Genomic DNA, 22,770 nt, shown 5'->3' with positions numbered 1-22,770 from the left:
CGGACTCGTGTCACCTACACACCTGATGATGTCCGGGGCCACGTCGCATCGACAACGGAGACATACCCAGTGCATTGGGACGAGGACGCCACTTCAGCAGTAAGTCATTTTTTGAAGTCCGTACTACATATTGAATGAACATAAACGTATACTTTAATTGTTCACTATTGTTCGTATCCGCAGACAGATATCATTTATGATGTAAATAGGGATACAGCTGCTGCCATAGACCGCGTCCGGCAAGGGCATCACCTAAGTGCGTCGGATGTTGCGAGCTTCATTAGACGGGTTTTCGACAAGATGACGCGCGCCCTGAAACTCACCTCCTGCCGATCTACCACAGATGTAGCAGGGCCGCCTCCCAGGACGAGTGGTGCACACGCCGAGTCGTCTCGGCCGTCAGACGTGCACCGCCGATCTTCAGTGTCGGCACCCACACGACCCCTTGTATCACGTCTTGGAGGGTCCGAGCAACATGGTACGAATTATACTTTTGAAAATTATTGATCAATATCCTTTATTTATTGTTATTAAACATTCATTAGGTCCGTCTGCACAAGTCCCGACGCAGCCTCGCAGATTGAGCCCTGTACGTCCACAGTCAGGTACTCCGGGAACCCTTCTTTCTAATTTCTAGTTCTTTCAGCAAAATAAGTTACAACTGTGCTCAGATTACTTCGGTGACGAGGCCGGCCCGTCTTCGGCGGCCCCACACCCTACCCCCCCCCCCCCCCCGCAACGTACTACGGCACGTCAGCGTGGCCTTCTTCTGCTGCACCGTCGTACCACGCAGGTATAATTATACATTTTTTACTACTACTTTCAATACCATATTGTTCGTATCTAACGTGATTATTTGTTCACATGCCCCTCCAGCCAGTACACATGGACGCCTGCCGAGCCTTCACAGTCCTCCTACCCTAGTCAGGAGGATGAGGCTGGCCCCGACACCGCATACGACATCGTCCGTGACTTCTTCGGGGGCACACCTGACTACGACGTCCTTCAGCGGTCCCAGGTTTCCAGCGCACCGCTTCGGACCCAGCCCACGCATGACGAGCCCTCGACACCGGTGGTCCCTACTAGGCCTAGCAGACACGTCGGCCCACCTGACCCCCTCACCTACTCCAGGGGTCACGTGAGGGTTAACCAGCGGCATCGGGACCACGATGGGGCGCACGGACGACGGCAACGAGGGAGGCATGAGTAGCATTTTACATTTTTTGTAACTAACATATGCGTATTCGCTTCGTGATGTGCTCATATGTATTAAGACACGTTCACTTTGTATGGTCGACTTACCATTTCGTAAATGCATTTCATATTCAGACACGTTCAATGAACAAGTGACCACACCACTAAACTTTAACCATGACTTGACAACACTTACCTCCTGCCGCAGGCTTTAAACAAGATGTGACAACACTACCCAGCTTTTTCAAATCAGTAAATGACAACACGGGTACCAATAAACGTGGAATCTCTGACCATGGGCAACGACAAAACTGTCCTATTCTTCAATATGGAATCCGATGCTCCTCCCGCCAGCTATGCACATGCCCTAATTCCTTTCTTTAAGAGCGAATCCAATGCTCCTGCCTCCCCCAACTATAAGTAGCCAAACCTCCTTACGGAGAAGCATCGCTCATTTCTCAAATATCTCAAGTGCAATGTCTTCCTCAGCTCCATCAAACCCACCAAAGAAACATTGGGGGACTACCGTACCTCAAGGTCTCGAACCACCAATGTGCTTCTGTGGTGACCTTTGTAAGCTCTGCGAGTCGCAGGACATCTCATACACCTATGGACTACGCTTCTTCATGTGTGCCAACTACGAGTATGACAAGCCTCGCAATGCAACAACTGGTTATCGACCGGTACGGTAACAGATGTTCGCCTCATCTCTTCCGATTACGCACCCTCTTTTACTAACCGCTCATCTTGTTTCATTTGTTCAGTCCCCTCCACCGCTCTGTGATTTTATTCAGTGGCTCGACAATGAGCAAAATGACTCACAGAAGCTGTGGGTCGACATGAACATGAGGTGGAGAAGGGAAGCGTACGCACGTCGGGAGTACGAGCAACAGCAAGAGGAGCTTCGTCTCAAGCGGGAGGAAGAAGAGTGCATGAGGAAGGCGGCGCACGACCGTACCGTGGCTCAGGATCGAGAGGCTGAGAGGGAAAGGAAGCGGGAGAGAGCCCGCCGTGCTAAGGCGGCAGGTCCCGATGCCCTCCGAAAGGGAAAGTATCCTAGATGCACGCAGTAGAGAGTACCTAATGTAACCTGACATACTGTCCTTCCCTAAGGCATGTTATGATTAGGATCGGCGCACTAATAAGGTCTTAGTGCGAACCGTACATGCCACCTTTGTTTCCTCATCGTGTCATCGCGGTTACAGTGTATTGTAATGTTTTCACCATGTGTTCAATACTATGTTTGTCCTCGTTCGCATCCCATACCCACGTAAAATGCTGCAACTACTAATTACTGATTTTTTTCCTCCCGTTATTACATAACCTACTCCAAATTCAATTTCTTAATTTCCTTACACCCTTTCTTTTTTTTCATTCAATTAAAAAATAATACATTTTTATAGGATAAAATGGAAAAAAATTAATTTTACATGAAAAAAGCCCCTAACCGCCCTCTCAGAGGGCGGAGAGGGCGGCTAGGGCCTAACCGCCCTTCCAGGGCCTAACCGCCCCCTGAGAGGGCGGTTACCCCCTCTTGCCGCCCTCTGAGGGGGCGGTTAGGCCTACCGCCCTCTCAGGGGGCGGTTAGCACCCGTACCCGCCCTCTGAGAGGGCTGCAGCCCTCTGAGAGGGCGGTAGGCGCCTACTTTTGCAAATCTTTTCGTCGGGATTCTATTTATTTAAATTTAAACTCGAAAAAATATAAAAATAAAAAAAACTCTGTTTTCACGTATCTGTGTGCTTGGATCAGCAGAAGGCCCGGTAGCAGGTAGGAGGTAGCAAGTGCTGCAGTCCACGGGCTTATTTGAAGTGATGGGCGCGCGCTGGCTGGTGGGAGGGTTCGCGCCATGTGTCGCGGAGCTAGCAGTAGGCAGCACGAGAATTTCGGCTAAGATATAAAATTAGATAATATATTTGAGCGTATTTATTAAAATAATAATATATAGTTATATATATTAATTTAGTATTCGTATTCAGTACACCGTGTGCCGAATACGGACAACAGTGCCGTATTCGGCACACCGTGTGCCAAAAACACTGATCGTGTATCAAAAAACAGACACGACATGATTGTGTACCCAAAAAGTATTTTTGGGCACACGGTGTGCCGAATATTACACTGTTACCCGTATTCGGCACACCGTATGTTGAAAATAGCTTTTTCGGTATACGGTGTACCGAAAATATATTTTCAATATACAGTGTATTCGGTACACAGTGTATCAAATATGGATGTTAAATTAATAAATACGACTATATATTATCTATTTTGATAAATACACTCATATATATCGTCTAATTTTAGAATTTTTCGTGAGAATTTCACGTTTTACACGAGCCTCTCGCGTCCCGTCCTCCATCCCCGGCGGCCCGTGAAGTGACCGGCCCGACGGTCTGATGCACTCGTGCGGCGCTTCAACGTCAACCTAGGACATTAGGACTAGTCGCCCGCCGGGGAGCCGACGGGCACCGCAGACGACGCAATCCATCTATCGAGAGGCCTCAAACGGCGAGTCCGTTCGATCCACACAAATATGCAGAGCATGGCTCATCCGTGCGTTGCGGCTGCATGTTCTTGTCACAAATCTGAGTAATAGTATCATCGGTTTTCGGGTTTTTTCTATGTTTCCTTTGTCTTCTGCGCTGTCTTTCAGACCGATGGACACCACGTGTTCCCAAAGCGATCCCGGCCGTGAGGTGACAGCTGCGAAATTTAGACGTCAGCCTGACTTTTCGCCCGACGATTGAGCGAGCACTCAGCCACCAGTGACGGATCAGGGTCACCAACAAAGGACTCTCCTTTCATTTCTTTCTTGTTTTTTTCTTCTCTTCTTTTTTTTTATACCTAAAATTTGAAGAGGGCTTCGAAGACTCCTATATGTGGCCAGGGGAGAGGACAAACCCTCCTCTGGTGGATCCACCTCTGCTCGACACATGGCCATGCCATGCCATGTCTTGTATTTTTTGATGAGGAAAACGTGCGGGCGTCTTGGAATCAATAGTTGAAACTGAGAAATCAAGTTGAAACATGTTTTGATTTATATATGATGAGTGATTAATAATGTTGTTAATTTGGTTTCTCGATTTTTCGATTAGTTGAGCTTGATTTGAGCATTTTGATTATAGATTAACTAGAATTAGAGTTGTAGAAATGTGTTTATTTGTCTTATTGTGTGTAGGTGACGGATGTAACTTGACGGCCGACAATGAATGATCGGAGCTAAGTGGGAGCTTGGTACCGGACCATTAAAGAGGCCAAACGGAGTCAAGGGTGATCCTAGCTGTATACGTGGAGGTCAAAACAAAGCATAAAACAGAGTATGAAGACGACGCGTTGACAAAGTCAAATGAAAGTGATACCGATGCAAGTGACAAGACGGTCCGAGAAATTAAAAGGAGAAGAAACTTACCGATAATAATGATCGAAAGACGAATTACACGTATCGACATCTTACAGAAAAAACCCTGCAACCTGAAATCACTCAAAGTTCCATTCTAAAAGAAATTAAAACAATGCATCTTACGGCAAAAAAGATGCCTGCAAACCAGAAATACAAGGGCATTCTAACTTACCAATTTGAAAATCTAGATGATATATCATTCACCTGAGACTTAAACATCACCAGCAGCTATACTTTTACGGTTTTTGTTCTATCAATAGAGATGAAAGTGGGTATTCAATAAGTAGTTCTAAAGTATCACTTAGTTTATTTATTTCTTAGCTTAGTTAGATGTGACTAAATCTTTAGTTTATTTTTTGAATTTTGGGTTAACCTAATGATTAAAACGTACAAAACTTACATCCTTACCTGTCGGCTGTCAGCTCACAACGTATATGCAACTAGATTCCAAATCTTGTCCTCTCAAATGATTCTAAGATTGCAACTAATCCCTCATCTAAGGGTGATACAACGGATCAACATGTCTCAGGTACTACCCTCATTCATTTTTCATAAAACCCTCTAAAACGGTTCTCAATTATTAATCACTATCGCAATTATTAATCATGATTCAACTATTTGCCAAAACAACCTTAAAATGGATCATGATTATTAATCTCGATCCAATAGCCCCTTCACGCTCTCTTCCCCACGACCCCACGCCTCCCCCTTCCCACTCGGCGATCCATTTTAGGGGCTTCCGCTCCTCATCCGGATCTCCCCTCCTATTTCTAAGCCGGATCTCCCTTCCCCCCCCCCCTCCTACTCCACATCCCCATCGTTGTTACGGCCCTCCTCCTTAGCTCTCCCCCTGCCTGGCCTCATCATCCTTGCGCACAGGCGGCCTCGTCCTCCATTACTATCGTATTGAGAAGTGGTGATCTCATCTCATCTTGCTTCCTGGGAGAGGAAGACGAAGCGGTGGTCTGGCTTGGATTGGCGTAGGGGCGATGCTCAGTGGTCGATGACTGGAGCAGAGGGTAGCCGGCCGACGCATGCTCCATGGGTCATAGAGCTTCCTCGTAGTTCTTCTCTTCACCGTGATCACCTCTTCCGCGTCCTCGTTGGTAAAATGGCTGACTCTCAAAATCACATTCTAGAACAAATTTAAAGAATGCCCATAAACCAGAGATAAAAGGGCATTCTAACTCAATTGAATTAGAAATTTGCTGATATACTAACATTTCATACGCATCACCTACATATTTGTGACGATGAGAGTTAATAAAACTTTATTAATAAAAAAAACCCAGCATACTTGTACTGCTTGTCTGATCTCCGGTTTACAACGGCATATGCAGCACGATCTCAAAATTTATACATCACTGAACAGATTCGTCACATGTCCTCTAATCTATGTTTCTATCTCTATCTCTGTATCGTTCTCTGAAACAAAAGCAGACTCTGCAGGAGCTGTGTAAACCGCTGTCATGTACATTGTGGTATTCATCACCGGGTCACATTCAAGGATTAAAATTCGGTAAAATTTCATAGATTTTGAAAATTTCGGAGGAGAATGAAATATTTAATTTTAGATTTTTCTTTCACTGATATATGAGACCCACTAGGCAAAGGGGAAAAAAGAAGCAAATTTTTTATGAAATTTCACGAATTTCGGACTTTTTGCCGGTGAACGAAAAAATTATAAAACAAAATGAAATCCCCAGTCACATCTTCAAATCTACTGGTGGTCGTGTGGAGATTGCTGGGATCAACTTGTGCAACTGCAAGAATGGAAAGAAGTTTGTTGATCGAGCTCACAGAAGCATGCTGAAATCTGCCCGGGGCTTCTTTACTAGAACTTTTAATCAAAGAAAAAAATGCTGCGTTTTCTTCCTAGGAGATCACAACAGCCAATGTGAGGCTAAAAATCTTACCACTTGCCTAACACTATGCTTGCCCGGGCTCCTCTCTCAGCGGGTGGTTCTCGTTGTGCTGACTGTCCAGGGGCATGTACTGCGCCATGATCTCCGAATCCATGTAGCGCTGCAGCAGAGACAGAGTGCATCCACAGTCAGGAACCAAGATTAGCCATTGCCAAGGAAAGAATGTGGTTCTGCCTGATCTGAGAAGAGATTGCCTAGTCCATACCCTGAGTCTGTACTTGTAGAACACGTATCCAGCGACGCCCGCGCCGGCGAGGCACGACAGAACCAGGGCGGTGACGAGCCACCCCAACGCCGACATGTTCTTAGCTGCAAATTCAACAGCGAAGAGCTGAATCTTAATCAGGACACCACGAGGAGCAGCAGAAGCAACAACAAGAGCAGAAAGGTACTCGAGGGCTCACCAATGCAGGTGTCTTCGCCCTTGATGTAGATCATGCCGCTCTTGCACTTGCAATCGAATCCGCCCCATGCATCACGAGCAGTGAGGGCCGGAGCACGCCAGCTTCTCGCTGCACTCGTGGGGTGTCTAATTCGCACGCGCGTTAGCAGACCTGCTTGCGTGCGATTTTGAACAGCAAAACGACAATCGCAGGCCTGCTTCTTCCTCGCCTCCGGCGGCTCACCCCCACCCCGCCTTTCTCGGCTTGCTCATGCTCCTCCTCCTTCTTCGACATACTCGCCCCCACCCTGCTCTCCTCTATCGTCTCTGTGACTCCCCGTCGTCGAACCCGCCACCACCGCCCGCTAACCCAGCATTGCCGGATAGTTACTTTGCCGCCCCAATTGCCGACACCGCCCACCGGAGGTCCTCCACCGCCCAGACGGCGGCGCCCTCTCTGCCCAACCTCACCCCCTCCCCCCCCCCCCCCCCCGCCTCCTCCGCCTCACCGGCCGCTGCCCCGGACCTCCCTCTAGATCCGTCGGGACTCCGAACCCTAACCCTAACCTGGATCTCCCTCGCCGGCCGCCGGCCACCGTCCGTGACCAACTCGGATATGGACGAGCACACCGTGACTTCCCAAGTCGCGCGCGCTCGTATCAGTCTTTCGCTCGTCAACGTCTGAAATCGCAAAAGGAATCAAGAAGGCAGGCTAAGCTCGATGCGATTCTCTCCAATACGCAGGGAAAAAACCGAGATACCTTGTCAGTGGAAGCCATCGCCCTTGAACCCGGGCGGGCACTTGCACCCGCTCAAGTCTGAATCCTGCACACGCCGGCAAAGCGTCAGGTCAGCAACTAGCACCTGACCATAGCCTGAAGATTACACCCCAGGTAGTGCAAAAAACATTGTGTTATTTATGCTTTCGTCGAAGTACCGAGCAAGCAGAGAAAGTTTTGCCGTCTCTCGTCTCCATCCAGCACCCGCTGTTATTCATGGCGCACCGGCCCGGTCCGACAGCTGAGGATGCAGTGAAGTCCATGTAGATTCATTCAAGTTCGGTGGCAGAGTGAAATGATGTATGACGAACACTGATGTGAGAGGAAGCATGAGATTTCAGAAGTGGTGGCACCTTTACAATCGGTGTACCCATCTCCCTGGTACTGAACACCATCCGCGAGAGGGCATTGGCGTATTCTCCCCCTGTAAGTGTCTTGCCAATGCACAATGGGGTCAGTAGGATCGTCATTTCGTCCAACGCTAGGCAGTTATCACGGTTAAGTGTTCTACTCTTGAAAGGATCTTGGAGATGGGTACCTTGCAGGCAGTGATGTTAGTCTTCTCGTCACGCCAGCAGCCGCCATTGTTGTCAAGGCACTCGTCAGTTTCCATGTCTGTAATAGCAGAGGTGAATTTCGTGATCACTGAAGTAATGGATCAGGTACGACTTCATCTACCGAGGTTACAAACCTGGTGTCAGGCAGACATGAGGCTCAGTGGACTCCTTGAAACCGGCACAAATCGCTTTAAGAACCGCAGTGCTCTCCAATTTGCCTGCAAAGAGAAAAACAAACCAAAACAATTCGCTTAAGAGAAAAGCAACACCCTTTCTTGAAATTTCAGGCTGTTGAATACGTGTCCAATAATTATACGAAGTTAATTACGTATAGAATTTGAAGTTGTATTAGCGGTATATGGTGAAGTAAGAGTATGACTCTAAGTGAAATACTAGTATGATTCATGTAACTATACATCTTCATAAATATAAGAGAAGAAGTGATGTTTATACCATAATAACATAGCGACTGGTTCGCAGTGGTCGGCAGTGATTCTGCCGGGACTCCAGAAGCGGGCAGTGTTGCTAGTTAGAGAGGAGCGTCTGTAGTCATGCACCGGGATGTAGTCTTTGGCTGAACCTTATTAACAAGTATTGTGCCTTTGATGTCATCTGTGATCGTGTGTATCATCTCGATAGATCAATCCGTTACTTCCGCTGACGGCTAGTTTCACAATATTGACAGCACTGTACGATGTTGCGATGAATTTGGAAAAGATCCATACCCCGGTACTGCACATTGTTGATCACCAGCGTCGGCAAGATCGTCACGTCGCCTCGAGTCCCATGCCCGACCTACAAGAAGTGAGGTCTAAGCAAATTGGATTGCCTTGTTCAAAATATGTGAGCAAATCGCTAACCAAGAACACGCCATTGCCAAAATGGACGCTTGTCAGTCAGCGTCAGCATGTCAGACAACCTGAACAATCTGCTCCGTCTTGAGTACGTCGTTTTCGGCGTCGGCCTCGGGATCCCCCATGCACCTGTCGATCATGTCCATCGGCAAACCCGCAACGCCGAATGCATTCAGATCAGCACAGGCGCCGTCCAGTGTGGCAGCTGCGCGCGCGGCGCGTCAAGCAAGCTGAGCAAGGCACGCACCGAGCGAGCGGACGACGTACTCGGCGCAGCGGCGGGTGTACTTGTTCTCCTTCATGGAGCACCGGAGGTGGTAGTCGGCGACGTAGTGCCACCAAACCCACGACCGGTTGCTCGCGTTGGCGACGCGGTGCACGCACAGCTGCCGCAGGTTCTCCACCACCACGTGTCCACGTCCCGCCCCTCGTACCGGGCATCCAGATCCCCCTCCGGGTCCGGCGCGCAGTACCGGCCGTGGTTGATGCACTGCGCCTTGCACTGCTTGGTCTGGAGGAACGCGTCGGGGCAGAACCAGGTGATGTAGTGCGGGGTAAAGAGCGCGTACCCGCCCTTCTCCAGCAGCTGCGCGTGCCCGCGGAACGCGCGCACGAACGTCGCCTGCTCGTCGCACCGCGGTCCGCACTCGTCGTTGCTGTTGGTCCAGAACTCGTACTCCACGCGCTCGTCCGGGTGCGGCATCGACTCGCGCCAGTCCAACCGCACCACCACCTCCTCTTGGGCGCTGTCGGAGGCTGCGCGGCGGAGGGCGTCGCCGAAGCGCTTGGAGACGAGCGCCGAGGGGACGGTGATGTTGGCCAGGAACGCCATGTCGGGGGTCTCCTCCTCGGGGGAGTCCGTCGTCAGCAGCGGCTCGTCGGGGAAGTCAAACTTTTGTGATTTAGTTTCACGAACAAGATGATGTGCAAATGAGTACGTGAGCACTGGTGGATTTACATGTTGACCTGCTCCTGTTGCTTCATGTGCAAGATAGCACAAGACAGTTCATATGCTTCCCTAACTGCTGGACATTGGTTCCAAATATCGGAACATGGGCAGATGGGAACCTGATATTCTTTAACATTTCACATCATAGGCATGCGAGTACTGGACAGCGAGAAGCTTCTGAGAGTAACATGAGATGCAAGATCAAGAAAATGAACTGTTCAAAAAATATGAAAGGCTAACAGTAGACATTATAGTCTTATTTTCCCAATATGTCAAGCCAAGATGTTCAACTATCATCGATCCTACCAGTTTTTGGAAAAACAGTTCACCAGAGGCATGCGAAACTAAACACAATTTGGGCAATTTGATTACTTGAAGTGAAATTCATACCCACAAGACAGAAACTACTGAATAGGTAGTGCCCTTTTTCATAGCTCATTCTAACATATTAGTAGCCACCCAAGAATGGATGGTTGGCACTTTGTGCACAAGATTACCATTACATGCATTGTTCAAACTTCAAACAAAACTGCATCACTCGTCCAATAAAAGCTTTCACATCTCTACTTCTTCGAAAAAGAAAACCTTCCCTTCTTTCTAGCTTTTCTCTTGTCTTTCTTGATCTTCAAATGAAGCTGTACCTTCTTCTTGCTAATGCTGCCAATTGGCTTCAAGAAGGATTTAGGCCTGTTGTTTCCTTCATCAGACATCTCCACATCTGTATTCATGAGAAGATAGAACGATCAGCTATAAGGGGAAACCAAAATGAATTGCAAGTGAAATTGCAGAAGAAAAAACAGGTTGCACAAAGGGTAAATTTGCTACAAGCTTCCTGTATTAGGCACCTAAGTGACCCAGGAAACTGACAAGCATTCATAATCAAGAGCCAAGGATTTTAAGAAACATTTTCAGATGGATTTGTAATCAAACATTTGACGTATTCTATTGATTAATTTTATGCCCCAAGTTTGAACTGCTACAAGATTACAGTAACTCTGTCATCAATCATTCAGTACGTAATGCTGCAGTCATAAATTTCTAAATGAGGTTGATCAAATATCAGTTTAATAATCCCCAGCTTTTCAAATAGAAAAAAGTATGCTCCTTCACTACCGATTTAATAACCTCACCATCCAATCCAAGTAACCAGGCATTATAATGGCACAAAGATCACCAGCTTTCTGATATCCATGAACAATATGACAGTGTAGCCACAGTTCTTCACAATTAGGCCAACTCCACCCCAATCCAAACCCAGAGGAAGCTACTCAAAGAGATAAACAATAAGCAGGTCACCACTAACAGAATTTCAAAGCCTACCCAAACACAAGATATAAGCATATTGGCAAACAAATCGCCAAAGGTAGTATATATTTTGAACCCAATCAGCAATTATCAACACATTTCTTTCCCAGTTAAATGTATTCAGATTGGTACTCCATGCTTAGACCCAGGCAGCCTTAACAGCCCTCAAACACCCTTTCCCCCTCCCCCGCAAAAAAAAAAAAAAAAAAAAAAAGCCACATTTAACAACGAACTAATTGTCGCTGGGATCAAATCAACAGTATCTGCAACTCCGAATAGGCAATCTGCAGAGTTACCACACCTTACTGATAATTTCTATAAAAACGCAGTGGACACCTCCGTGCGACTAGTATAAATACAGTATTTTAACAGATGACAAAGTAAACCACGAATCAACAACAAGCACGCGGGTTCTAGCAGACAAGGCGTAGAGAAATTCCGCTTTTCTCGTGAAATAACACGAGGTAATCCAAGACTAGTAAACCAGAAAGGTTATATAGGGCTCACCCATGGCCGAAGCCAAGCTGGAGGTGGCGGCGGCGGCGGCGGCGGCGGCGCGGGAGCTACCGGAATCCTGGGGCTGCGGGGGGGCGCGGACCGGGAGCGGGGGAGCGGCAAGGGCGGCGGCCTGCGCGGCGAGCTTGGCGGCCTCCTTCTTGTCGTAGAAGGGCTCCGCGATCTCCCGCCGCAGCGTCCGCAGCCGCTTCTCCCGCTTCGATCGCAGCGACTTCGCCATCTCTCTCCGCCGCCGCAACAAGCGAGGCAAGGGTTTGGGCAGTCGGCGAAGCGAGGGAGGCGGCGGAGGAGTTTGCCTTTGCCTCGTCTTGCCTTGCTTGGGTTTTGTACGAAGGGGTTCGCGTCTTAACTTGGGCTGGGCTTAGAGTTCGTCCGGCCCATCTAGTTCTATAAAGGCTCGGCCCATGTGCGTGAACAGGCTTCTGGCCTCACAGTGGTGCAAGGCCATGGCAGGTTGACAACATAAATTCCCCGTTGCCCTCCCAACCGACGAGTCATCTACAATTTTTTAAAACAGATGTATATATTTTCAACTTTTTAATTTTAAAACTAAAAAATAAAAAATCAGGTACAGAAAGTTCGATGACAGGAGGCTAGATATATAGTTTTTCAAAATAGATGTATTTATTTGCAACTGTTTAATTTAAAAAATGAAAATGAAAAATCAAGGTACACGTAAGCATTGAATTTGGACTTTGGTGTGCGGCAATCGTCGGCATTAGTGTTTTGCAGTTGGCACATGACATTTTCACAGCGTTCAGGTTAAAACAGCGTCTCATCGTTTTTAGAACGACAGTTGGTTGAATGGAATGGCACCAAAGGTGATTGCACCTGACCTATACAAACTGGCGAGGCGAAAGAGAAGATCTGTCTACAGGGAACTGGATTCAAAACCTACTGTCATTGATCACAACAGAAGAGCTTCACCACTTTGTACACCTATGGAATGCGCTTCGGGGGATCCACCTACAACCTGACATGAAAGATTCAATAAGATGAAGGTGGACACCGGAACTACACAATAAAGAGTGCATACAACTTTCAGTTTGTTGGGGCTTCAAAAAGATACAACATGTCACCAATTTGGATGCCGAAGATTGAGCCTAAGTGCAAAACTTTTGTTTGGCTCCTAATTCAAAGGAAAATTCTTACGGCGGAAAACCTTGCAAAGAGAAATTAGCCTCATGATAAAGTTTGCAAGCTATGTAATGTGGCAGAGGAAGAATTGAGTGCATTTGGCAAAGGACTGCACATTTACTAGATAGGTTTGGCAGCATATATCGTCTTGGTTAGGGTGGAACCACTTGCCAGACATTTCACAGTGAGTTATGGTAACGAAATGGTGGAAAGAAGCTCGACGCAAAGTTAGCAAGGAAAACCGAAGAGATTTCAATGGAGGGGTGATCTATCTTTGGTGGCATGTGTGAAAAGAACGAAATCGTCGGATTTTCGAAGGAAAAGTCATTGATCCAGAGTCGGCAGTAAGGTTGATTAAAGAAGACATTGATCGGAGAAACCGTGCGTGGGCGTAGTTGTTTTTCTTTTCATAGTATCCCCTCTTTGAGGCATTGTTTTGTTGCCTGTTTTTGTCTCCCAGGAGGTTGTTGCTGGAGGAGGGGGGTTTGCGTTAAATTGGTTTGTGCTTCCTAGGTTGTGTTGCCTTTGCGCCCCCTCCCCTCCTACGCGTGCCACGTTCTTGTTAATATTTTATTTATCTTTTTCCTCCTTCCTTTAATATATCTGCAGCAGCCCTCGTGCCGTGTGCTTTAAAAAAATCGTTTTCCATGATAGAGATTACAGTCTGCCAGTTCAGAAGTTAATAAGACAGCACCGAATGCTGTTTTTGATCCAGACATTTGAATCAAGAACTCGGGCCGACGGTGCAAAGGGGATCAAGAACGACCGTGAAGCACGAATCCATCCTTGACGAACACAACGGTCTCAACGGCGCCGACGGCACATCGTAGTGACGTTTACCCGTCGCCGAAAGCAGCGTTGGAGCAATTCAGATTGGGAACTCAGGTGCGTGGGCAATAGAGTGTGATATCTAAAAATAGTAAAGAATAATCTGCACTACCACACAGAAGGTGAGGAATACCGATGACCTAATCGATATCGGTGAATCAAGTTTCAAAAACGAGTTTGAGGGTAGTGGGCTCTATTGTCACTGGCACCATCTCTAACTATTTTTCTTTTATTTCATTTTCTTACTAATTCTCTTTGTCATTCTCATTTTCTTTATTTTTTCTTATCTTCAATAGTTTCATTTAAAAATAAATCCTAAAAGTAGAAGAGATAGAATCCCATCTTTGAGATAATAATCTTGAGAATCTTTTTGTGAAGTGAAACGTGAAGAAAAACCGTTGAAACGCTGAAAGTAACAAAAAAATCCCTTCGCAAAAAGATTCTAAATTACGAAAAGAATTCGTTGAGTATGATCTAAGATTTTAGTGCTGTAGCGATCAGAGAAAGGATTATGTCGGTTATGTGTTTAGTGTTTTAAATACTATAACGAGTAATTTTAATCCTTCTTTATAAGAAACGCTTACATATGTGCACGTGTAGAGTGACGTGATTGTCATATGTGTGGAGTGTATGCATTTTTAATGTACTCTATCTCAGAATCATGAGGCCGTGATAGACGTAGTTTTTTAACCGGATGGGAACTGTACGTGGTATCGTTCGCTGTCAAATGCTGAATTCCTGAGTTACTACTGATTAAAAGCACTGACAAGCAGTTTTATCCTACTCGTGGCCACTGTCTCTGGGGCTCTGGGCACGCACGGTTTGCTCCCTTCCACCTCATCTTCTTGCTTCTCTTCCTTTCGTTTTGATCGCTTCCTTTTCTACCCGAAAATCTCTGCTCGATTACAGATTCCTGTCACCATCTCCAAGCCTGTCCCGATCCGCGGATTCATGGCTCCATAATTATTTGCTTTAACACTGCGCACGTTGCCTGAGCACCCAGTCACCCCGACCCCATGGCAGAGGCGTCTGGCAACCAGAGCATGGCCGCGGCGCGCCTTCCCGGCGCGGTGTGCAGGATCAACGCCCTCCTTCTCCGCGCCATCTCCCACCTGAGCGCTCGCTAGGTCGGGCAGACGTGCCTGCTGTCACGGCGCTGGCGCGACCTCTGGCGCTCCGTGCACCGCATCAACGCCTCGCGTCACGAGTTCGACGGCGTGGCTGACACCGACGAGGAGTGCGACGTGTTGTTCAAGAAGTTTGTCAGCCGTTTCATCATGCTCCGTAACCCCCTTGCATTGGATGAGTTCCGCCTCTGGTACCACATACCTGACGAATCAGTGGACTTGCACGCCGACTCGGAAGATGCTAACCTATGGATCCGCCATGCTTTACTGTGCAATGCTCGTTCTGTCGAGGTTATCGATTGGGTCAATGAATTGCATCTCGATAATACGGTGTTTGCTTCAAAGTGCCTCTTGACAAGCCTTCTGCTTTCCTGTGTTTTTCTGATCCCTGGGTTCTTCAGGAACCTCCAAATGGGTTGCACAGTATTGAAGCATCTCATCTTACGCTGCTGCACCATTTATGACCCTGAGATTTCCTCCCAGACACTGAAGGTTTTGACCATTGATGGTGAATGTCACTGCACATACGAGGGACGGGCCTCTATTTCTATTCCAAGCCTCATTGATCTTGAGTTCTCTGCCCCCGGAAGTGTACCTTTACTGAAGAACGTGGAATCGCTAGTGACAGCATCAATTTCAGTTGGTACTGCTGATACTCAGGTTGATGATATCTGTCAGTTTCTCAGGAGCCTTTCTGGTGTTACAAATTTGGAATTCTATTATGAAGGAAGAACGGTATGCTTCTTGATTTTAAATTGAACACCTAGCTAATATTTATAAGTTGAAGCCTGAGACCTAAGCATGGCATTTAGTCTTTTTTGTTGCAAAACCATGTGTTTGATATTTTATTTATTCTGATGTCAAGATGTATGTGGAGGATTATTAACGCTCTCCAGTGCCAACACGACAGTCTAGTTCTTGCAATTACTAAATAGTTGACTTTGGTATTGAAAAAAATAATTTGTACTTTGGATTTTGTCATTGTTTAATATTTATGGTTATCAAACAAATTTTTTTAGCAATGCACACTCAATTTGAAAATGATGGGCATGCCACTGAGTCGAGATGATGTCGCAATCACATAAACCCACGTGTCATTCATCGGTGGAAATCGAGGACGTTGCACTCTTGGACTGGTAATATCAATATGGAGATTAATATTGTAAGAAATACTAAACCATCAGACTTGCTGGTACTAAACAGTAAGCAAACGTTGTTTCTGACAGACAATTCGCCGAAGCAAGAGCAAATGCTTCTGAAACCTGAGGTAGCCTACATTGTTCGAGTTCAAGGAAGCAAATTTTGTGACACGGAGGTATGGAATACCCAGAGATCATATATCTGAAACTATTATTTTTGTCAGATTCTGGACAAGTTATTCGAGCAACTTATTACGAAAACATCGTCCAATACACACTTCGCAGACGGATCACAGTACAGGAGCGTCATCGAAGATCACAACCCCAATAAAAAAAAAAAACAGGCGCCAAATTATCCAACTGCACTCACTACGTTGCAGTATCTGGAATCACCCATACTAAACTTTCAGACGAGCGACACGGCGGCGCGCTCACGCGACCTGCAGCGCGCTCCCGAGCGCGGCGCGGAGGCTCTTGACCTCGTCCATGGGCAGCACCGCGGTGACGAGCCGGCCGCGCCCGTCGGCGTCTGGCTGCACCAGCACCGCGCCCTCCTCGCCGACGCCGTCCATGCCGTACTCCACGTGGGCCGGCCGCTGCCCCTTGATCTCCAGCCCGTACACGTCCACCTGCTCCATGTCCACGAGCGTCAGGTTGGCGCCGCCGTAAACGAGGACGTCCCCCGGGAACGCCGCCACCGCGGCGGTCTCGTCGACCACGTTCTTGGCCAGCAGCGCCGCCAGATCGACGACGTCGATCTTCGCCGGCGACGAGCCCTCCGCCTCCACGTACCCGACCTTCTGCTCGTTGGCCAGGGACTTGCCGCTCCGGGCGGCCGTGTCGGTCTTGACCACGGTCACGGTCTTCACTTCCTTGGTGGCCCTGATCCTCGCCACCGTCTGCCATAGCAGCGCGGAGACGAGCTCGAAGGTGCCAGCCACATGGCGCTCCTGCTGCTGGAGCTTCTTCAGCATCGGTTCAGTGACGTGGAAGGAGTAGCACGCCATCTGGCGGCCAGCGGGGACCAGCCAGTGGTCCTCGATGGGCCCGACCTGCTTGACGGAGCGCGGCGCGCCGGCGCCGACGGGGGAGTGCCCCTGCGTCTTGTTCGCCGGGGTCAGGACGGTGGCGTCCGGCTTCTTGTCGCTCAGGATCTGCGCCCACGTGTTGAAGCAGGTGGCGGCCGACGCCACGTCGCCGATGAGGTGCGCCCAGCTGAACCCTAGAGCCAGCCCGCCGCATTTGAAGTTTGTGACCTGCGAGCCAAGCAATGCATGTTACTACATTTACAGCTTGATCTGGAGCTGATAAGGTTGCCACTTTGCAAGGCAGCAACACTGCGAGAGAACGCCAAAATTCACAAACAAGGTTAAGTAGAGCAGCGACATCATCAATAATAATTTCATGAAATTTTGCAGAAAAGATTTCGGAACAAAGAACAGACCACTATAACTATCGTTTGCAAATACTTCGCAGTTTGCACCTTTGCATTTGCATCTGAACTAAGATATCTTGGTTCAAGAAATAACTTTGCGAACGTCGAAATTCACAAACAAGGTCAAGTAGAGCGGCGACATCGTCAGTAAGTTCCTGAAATTTACAGAAAATATTTCGGAACAAATTGTTTGCAGTTTGCACCTTTGTATTTGTATCTGCAATTAAGATATATTGGTTCAGGAAACGGTTAAAAGGTGTAATTGGCTAAGCAAGTGAGACGATCAGGCCAGAATTATGACACAGCGGTTCTACACGATTGGTAAAGCAAATAATAAAACGCACCACTGGCCAGGACGGCGATCCATAAAATCTTATCCTCTTCGCAAATGGTCATTATACAGTGTGTTTAGTGCTGGGCCATTCATGTACGCTTGGAGCTGCTGCTTTCAAATCAATCGGTTCGGGACGCATTGGGTTTGCTGTTGAGTATAGTGAAGAACTTTCACTGCTGCCGTACAGGCACACTGAACGAAGGTTAAAAATTCGTTTGAACCCGAAATGGGGAGATCACCAAATTTCCGATATTAAAAAAATTGATTAAAATTTGGTAAGAATTTGAACGAATTCACTTGATCAAACTGGTTTGACTACAGTAAAGATAGATCAAATTGTGTATTTAGTAACCAGACGATTTCACCGATTAATCGTAAGATTTCGTCGGTATTCGACAGCATTTTTCACATCAACTATAATAATTATTTGGATGAATACTTATTTACTAACATGTTTATGATTTATTTTCTCAAATAAAAGAAACAGGATAATTACATGTGTTAATCATGCATTTTCAAACAGTATAAAGTGTTGTGTGCTTAGTATGTGTGTAAGATATGTTCGTGGAAATTCTAGTGCGTTGACGGGGGTGAGTAAGGTACCCACAAAGGTCTTTGTGGTTTTCTTGTTGAGAGACACTTATATCGATCGTATAAGGACCAGTTCGCTGTGACATCCTATCTAATAGTTAATCATACAACCACATGACTTGAATAGGTAGGGTTTTACACAACCCCTCCAACTTAGTTCGATAACACTCGGAGACCGGTAGTGGCAACGGGGACAAAGAGAAAATTTGAGCAGTACGTAACCCAAGGGCCGACTGGTGATACTATTAAGGCTATGTCAGCGCCTTATGATTGCTAAGTGATCATTCCCGTAAATATTCTAAAGCCCCTGATATCTTAGTACCTCATGGGTGAATATTGTGACTATGTTGTGAGAACATTGCATCTCGTTCACCAATTGTTAAGGTTAGAGTCTGTGCATATCTTGTAGGTAAAGTGCACAACTTCTGTAGAGTGTTAAAACTATTCGGATAGTTGTATAATCGGTCAAGGGCATACCATGATTCGATCATAATGATTAGCTTTTTAACGTGTATATCTCCTTGACGTGTGGGTGAGCAGTGTGCCCATATTTTAAAGAAATGTTGACTATATGTCTGGAGTATCCCGGACTATGTGTCCACCGACAAAAGAAGTGTGAACTGGCGAGATAGAAATATCTCCTCTAGGCCAACAACTCCATAAGCTTAACTATGTGTGTCCCTCGAAAACGTTTTAAGATAATCTTTGAAAATTGAACCTTACATCAAAAACTAGTTTTCTACAAAAACTAAAGGCTTTACAGCCTTATCTCTATCTACCTTTATGCATCTAATGTCTTCTCTTAAAGTAGGACTTGCTGAGGACCTTATGTACCTATTTTTGCTATATGTGGATTCAGATGATCTAGAGGCTGATTTCATTGAAGGTGGAGATGAAGAATAGAAAAGTTGGATTTTGTCCACACTCATTCTATTTGTAGGGTTTATATCGCTTTTGCATTGTTTCTATCGTGTTGTGAGACTGTATTTATTTATATCTACGAGCGTTTATTGTAATGAACTATGTATTGTACCTTAATATCAACTTTCAACGATGTATGACTGTAATGTCTATTTTTATTGAAAATATGTGCATATCAACTACTGAGCTAAAGACTGAAATTAATTGCAACATAGTATTGGTACTGGAGAAAAGGTTGAGGTTGACACGCTACTGGTCCTTGCTTCAGCAGAGTAGACTACGGCTGTGTTTGGTTGGGCTGATGCTTTTGGTTTTTAGGTTGAAAAGCTAGCTTCTGACTGATGATTGATAGTTTTTTGCTATTGGCTTTTGCTCACGTCTCATGATAGAGTGAATTCAGATGACTTTCCTTCACCGTAAAATCAGAAAAATCTCGTTCCCTTCTTTCTAATACTCCCTCTGATTATAAACGTAAGTCGTTTTAATCTCCTCAACTATTCTCTAAATATAAGTTATTCTCAAACTTTTATGCACTTTTTTTTATCTTTTGTTTCCTTCTTGCTTTTGTTTAATAAATGCGATCACTCTCACAAATGAATGAGTTATCTTTTTCAATGCAGAATAAATACTACCTCCGTTTCGCAATGTTTATCCACGCTCACCATTACATACAAACCAAGAAATACTAAAATCGAGTAAAAAAATACATAGAGATGACCATGCTACCCCTAATCAATACAAGTATAAGAGCAAATAACTCACCAACGTTCGAGTAAATGCATACATGCACTCAAGAGCATAGCAAAAAAATGAAACATAAAGCATCATTGGTTACCGCAATGGACAAACAATTTGAGACAGATACTTCTGAGGCTATGGACAAACATTGCGAAACGGAGGGAGTAAGGAGCAACAAGATCATTCAATCTATTTTCTTAATCCTTATATATAAATTTAAAATAATTTATATTTATAATTGAAGGGAGTATTACTTATGAGTTGGCGCCCTTAAAATCTCAGCGTTTGCTTCGCGTGAGCGGTAGATGAACGGCACGGTGGTCCGCCCGTGCCGCAGTTACTCGTCTCCGGCAACCTCACGACACCACACCTGCCGATCGACCGGACGAAAAGGTTCCGTCTTGCCAATTGACACGAAGGACCATAAAGGGGTGCCCACCATAAATGCATGAAGAGCTGGCCGCATCTTTCACGTGCCTACTACTGCTACACAAAAGTTTTATTTCTTCACACTCTATAATTACCTAGCGTCTGAAAACGAGCTTGATGGTAACTTCAGAGAGGTTAGCAATGACGATTTCAGAGGTCGCCGATGTGTTTTTTAGCTTAGAGATATGCCTAAAGAAATAGGTGGTGGCAGACACGAGCACAGGACCATGAGGCGGCGGGGAAGCTGTCAGTAGCAGGTGGCAAAGATGGCTAGTGGGCGGGAGGCAAGGATGCGGCTCGGCAACCTCGGGTCAGTGCGATGAGGGCAGCGGGGCAGATCCGACAATCAGGATGCTGCCGGAAACGGTTGGAGGCAAGAGGAGCAGGGGAGCGCTACAATAGAGATAGTGATTGCACAAACGATTAAAAAAATAATAAGATGAGAGCCGTCCGATGTAAATCGATGGCCGAGCTTTGTCACGTGAGAAAATGATCATTTTCAATCGCTGAAGGATAGCAACAGTCTTATTTCTTTTCCTTTTACCTTTTAGCTACCATATCATTATATCCATAGCTAGAGATTTGTACAGATTCAGAGAAACAGCCTTGTGATTTTGTGATCTCGTTTCATAGCAGGCTGAGTCGATCATCCCTCCGACACAGTAGTAAGCATGGGGGGTTGCAGTCAGCTGACCAGCTAGGTGGGCTACAAATGTTTGATGGTTACGGCCGCACAGAATTAAAAGCTACCCAAACTTTGCTCAGAACCATACTGAAAGCTACTGCTACTACATCGGCATCTACGGATAGTTATAGCTCTCGCCAGAACCAGTCGTGTACCCAAAACCAACCAAACCTCCGGCTCCGACAGAGACCGCACTAACTGCTCAAATTTTGGTCGGTTTGGTTCGCGTCTAACTTTTATTATATTTAAAGTTAATTAAGTGTAATTTATCATTAAAAAATATAGTTAATAATTTTTTCATAAGGCAAAGGTACTCAAAAAATTAAGTGTATAACGTATAGATTAGAAGATAAAAAATATGATTTATCATAGTTATAATAATTAACTAAATAATTACTTAAAAATATATGATATAGCTAGTTTTAGACGTAACAAATTTAAACGTGAAATAAATAGGTGCTTACACCTTTTCACAATCCTATAGTATGACAGTTCGTTTTTCTAAAATATATAAACTATGGCAGTACAACTACTAATCAGGTAGTTAACCTTGCAAAGATCCCCATGGGTCGCCTTCTTAATTTAATCCGAGTTGTAGAAACGATTAGCAGTAGTATTTGCCAGTATGTTCGAGGGGGGGGGGGGGGTGATGATGGAACAAGAACAGCAAGTTACCTGGACGTAGAGTAGCGGTGAGAAGACGAGCTCCGGGCCGAGCACCTTGTCGTAGCAGAGCTGCCTGAGCCGGTCGGGCGCGTCGTCCTGGAGCCACTCGTCCATCGCGCGGTCGCACTTGGCCTCCACGATGCGCACGCCGCAGTCGTTGCACTTGATGTACGGGCGGCGGCGCCCGGGGCCGTCGGCCTCCTCGGCGCGGCGGACGCGGCCGGCGACGGGGAAGTAGGCGTCGAGCCAGGGGAACATGGGGTCCTTGAGCACCTTGGTGGTGACCGCGCGGGCCGCGCCCCCGGCCGCGTAGTAGTACACCCCGCGCAGGTAGTGCAGCTTGAAGGCGAGGTCAGCGTCCGCCAGCTCATAGTCCACCTCCCCCGTCACCGAGCCCGGCACCACCGTCGACAGGCGGTGCCCGTGCACCGCCCCCGCCGGCGCCTTCTCCTCCTCGAACACCATGTCGTCGCCCACCCGGGGTGCGTGCTAGCTAGCTAGCTAGCTGCTAGACGTGGCAGGAGTGACGGGCCTTGGTTGAGGGCAAGCGGCGGTGCACGGCCTCGGCGGACGCGGATATATAGTGGCAAGCGAGCGAGCTAGCTGCGGTGGGGCAGGCACGGCTACGCACAGGTTGGAGTGTTTAAATTCGCGGGGGAGTTGGTTGGGCGCTCTACACCGAACAGCGCGCAGCGAGCCAGCGACGGATGGAGGGTCATGCTCATGGGTGTCGTGACGCGACGCGACCGCTCGGCTTGACCCCGCTGCCGCTGTTGTGCGGGGACCTGACGAGATGCACGCTCTTTTCGCCGGGTTTCGGGCGAATCAGCACGCCCGCGCGCGCCGAAACAGCAGTTCTGCACTTCTGCGCCGCGTTT

At 46.9% G+C, this 22,770-nt stretch overlaps 3 protein-coding genes and 1 pseudogene across 3 annotated transcripts; 1 reads left to right on the top strand and 3 right to left on the bottom strand.

Moving 5' to 3' along the window:
- Nucleotides 1–5,840: 5,840 nt before the first annotated feature.
- On the bottom strand, nt 5,841–10,125 carry LOC133925608 (vacuolar-sorting receptor 6-like; annotated as a pseudogene).
- A 261-nt stretch (nt 10,126–10,386) lies between these two features.
- Nucleotides 10,387–12,169, bottom strand: LOC133924953 (uncharacterized). Its single transcript, XM_062370716.1, has 2 exons — nt 11,854–12,169; nt 10,387–10,759 (listed from the first exon to the last, which is right to left on the bottom strand). The coding sequence occupies exons 1-2, from the start codon at nt 12,080–12,082 to the stop codon at nt 10,605–10,607; spliced, it is 384 nt and encodes a 127-aa protein (XP_062226700.1). The 5' UTR covers nt 12,083–12,169; the 3' UTR covers nt 10,387–10,604.
- Nucleotides 12,170–14,914: 2,745 nt separating this feature from the next.
- Nucleotides 14,915–15,763, top strand: LOC133923652 (uncharacterized). The gene has a single exon (XM_062368939.1). It carries the CDS (start codon nt 15,105–15,107, stop codon nt 15,711–15,713), a length of 609 nt encoding a protein of 202 aa, XP_062224923.1. The 5' UTR covers nt 14,915–15,104; the 3' UTR covers nt 15,714–15,763.
- Nucleotides 15,764–16,272: 509 nt separating this feature from the next.
- On the bottom strand, nt 16,273–22,510 carry LOC133924951 (protein ECERIFERUM 26-like). The gene is made up of 2 exons (XM_062370709.1): nt 21,902–22,510; nt 16,273–17,349 (listed from the first exon to the last, which is right to left on the bottom strand). Exons 1-2 carry the CDS (start codon nt 22,355–22,357, stop codon nt 16,525–16,527), a joined length of 1,281 nt encoding a protein of 426 aa, XP_062226693.1. The 5' UTR covers nt 22,358–22,510; the 3' UTR covers nt 16,273–16,524.
- Nucleotides 22,511–22,770: the final 260 nt, after the last annotated feature.

This window comes from Phragmites australis, chromosome 7, assembly GCF_958298935.1.
Source record: "Phragmites australis chromosome 7, lpPhrAust1.1, whole genome shotgun sequence".
In the NCBI taxonomy this organism is placed as follows: domain Eukaryota; kingdom Viridiplantae; phylum Streptophyta; class Magnoliopsida; order Poales; family Poaceae; genus Phragmites; species Phragmites australis.
Note: the sequence above shows the minus strand (reverse complement) of the source record. Positions and strands in the feature narration are given on the sequence as shown.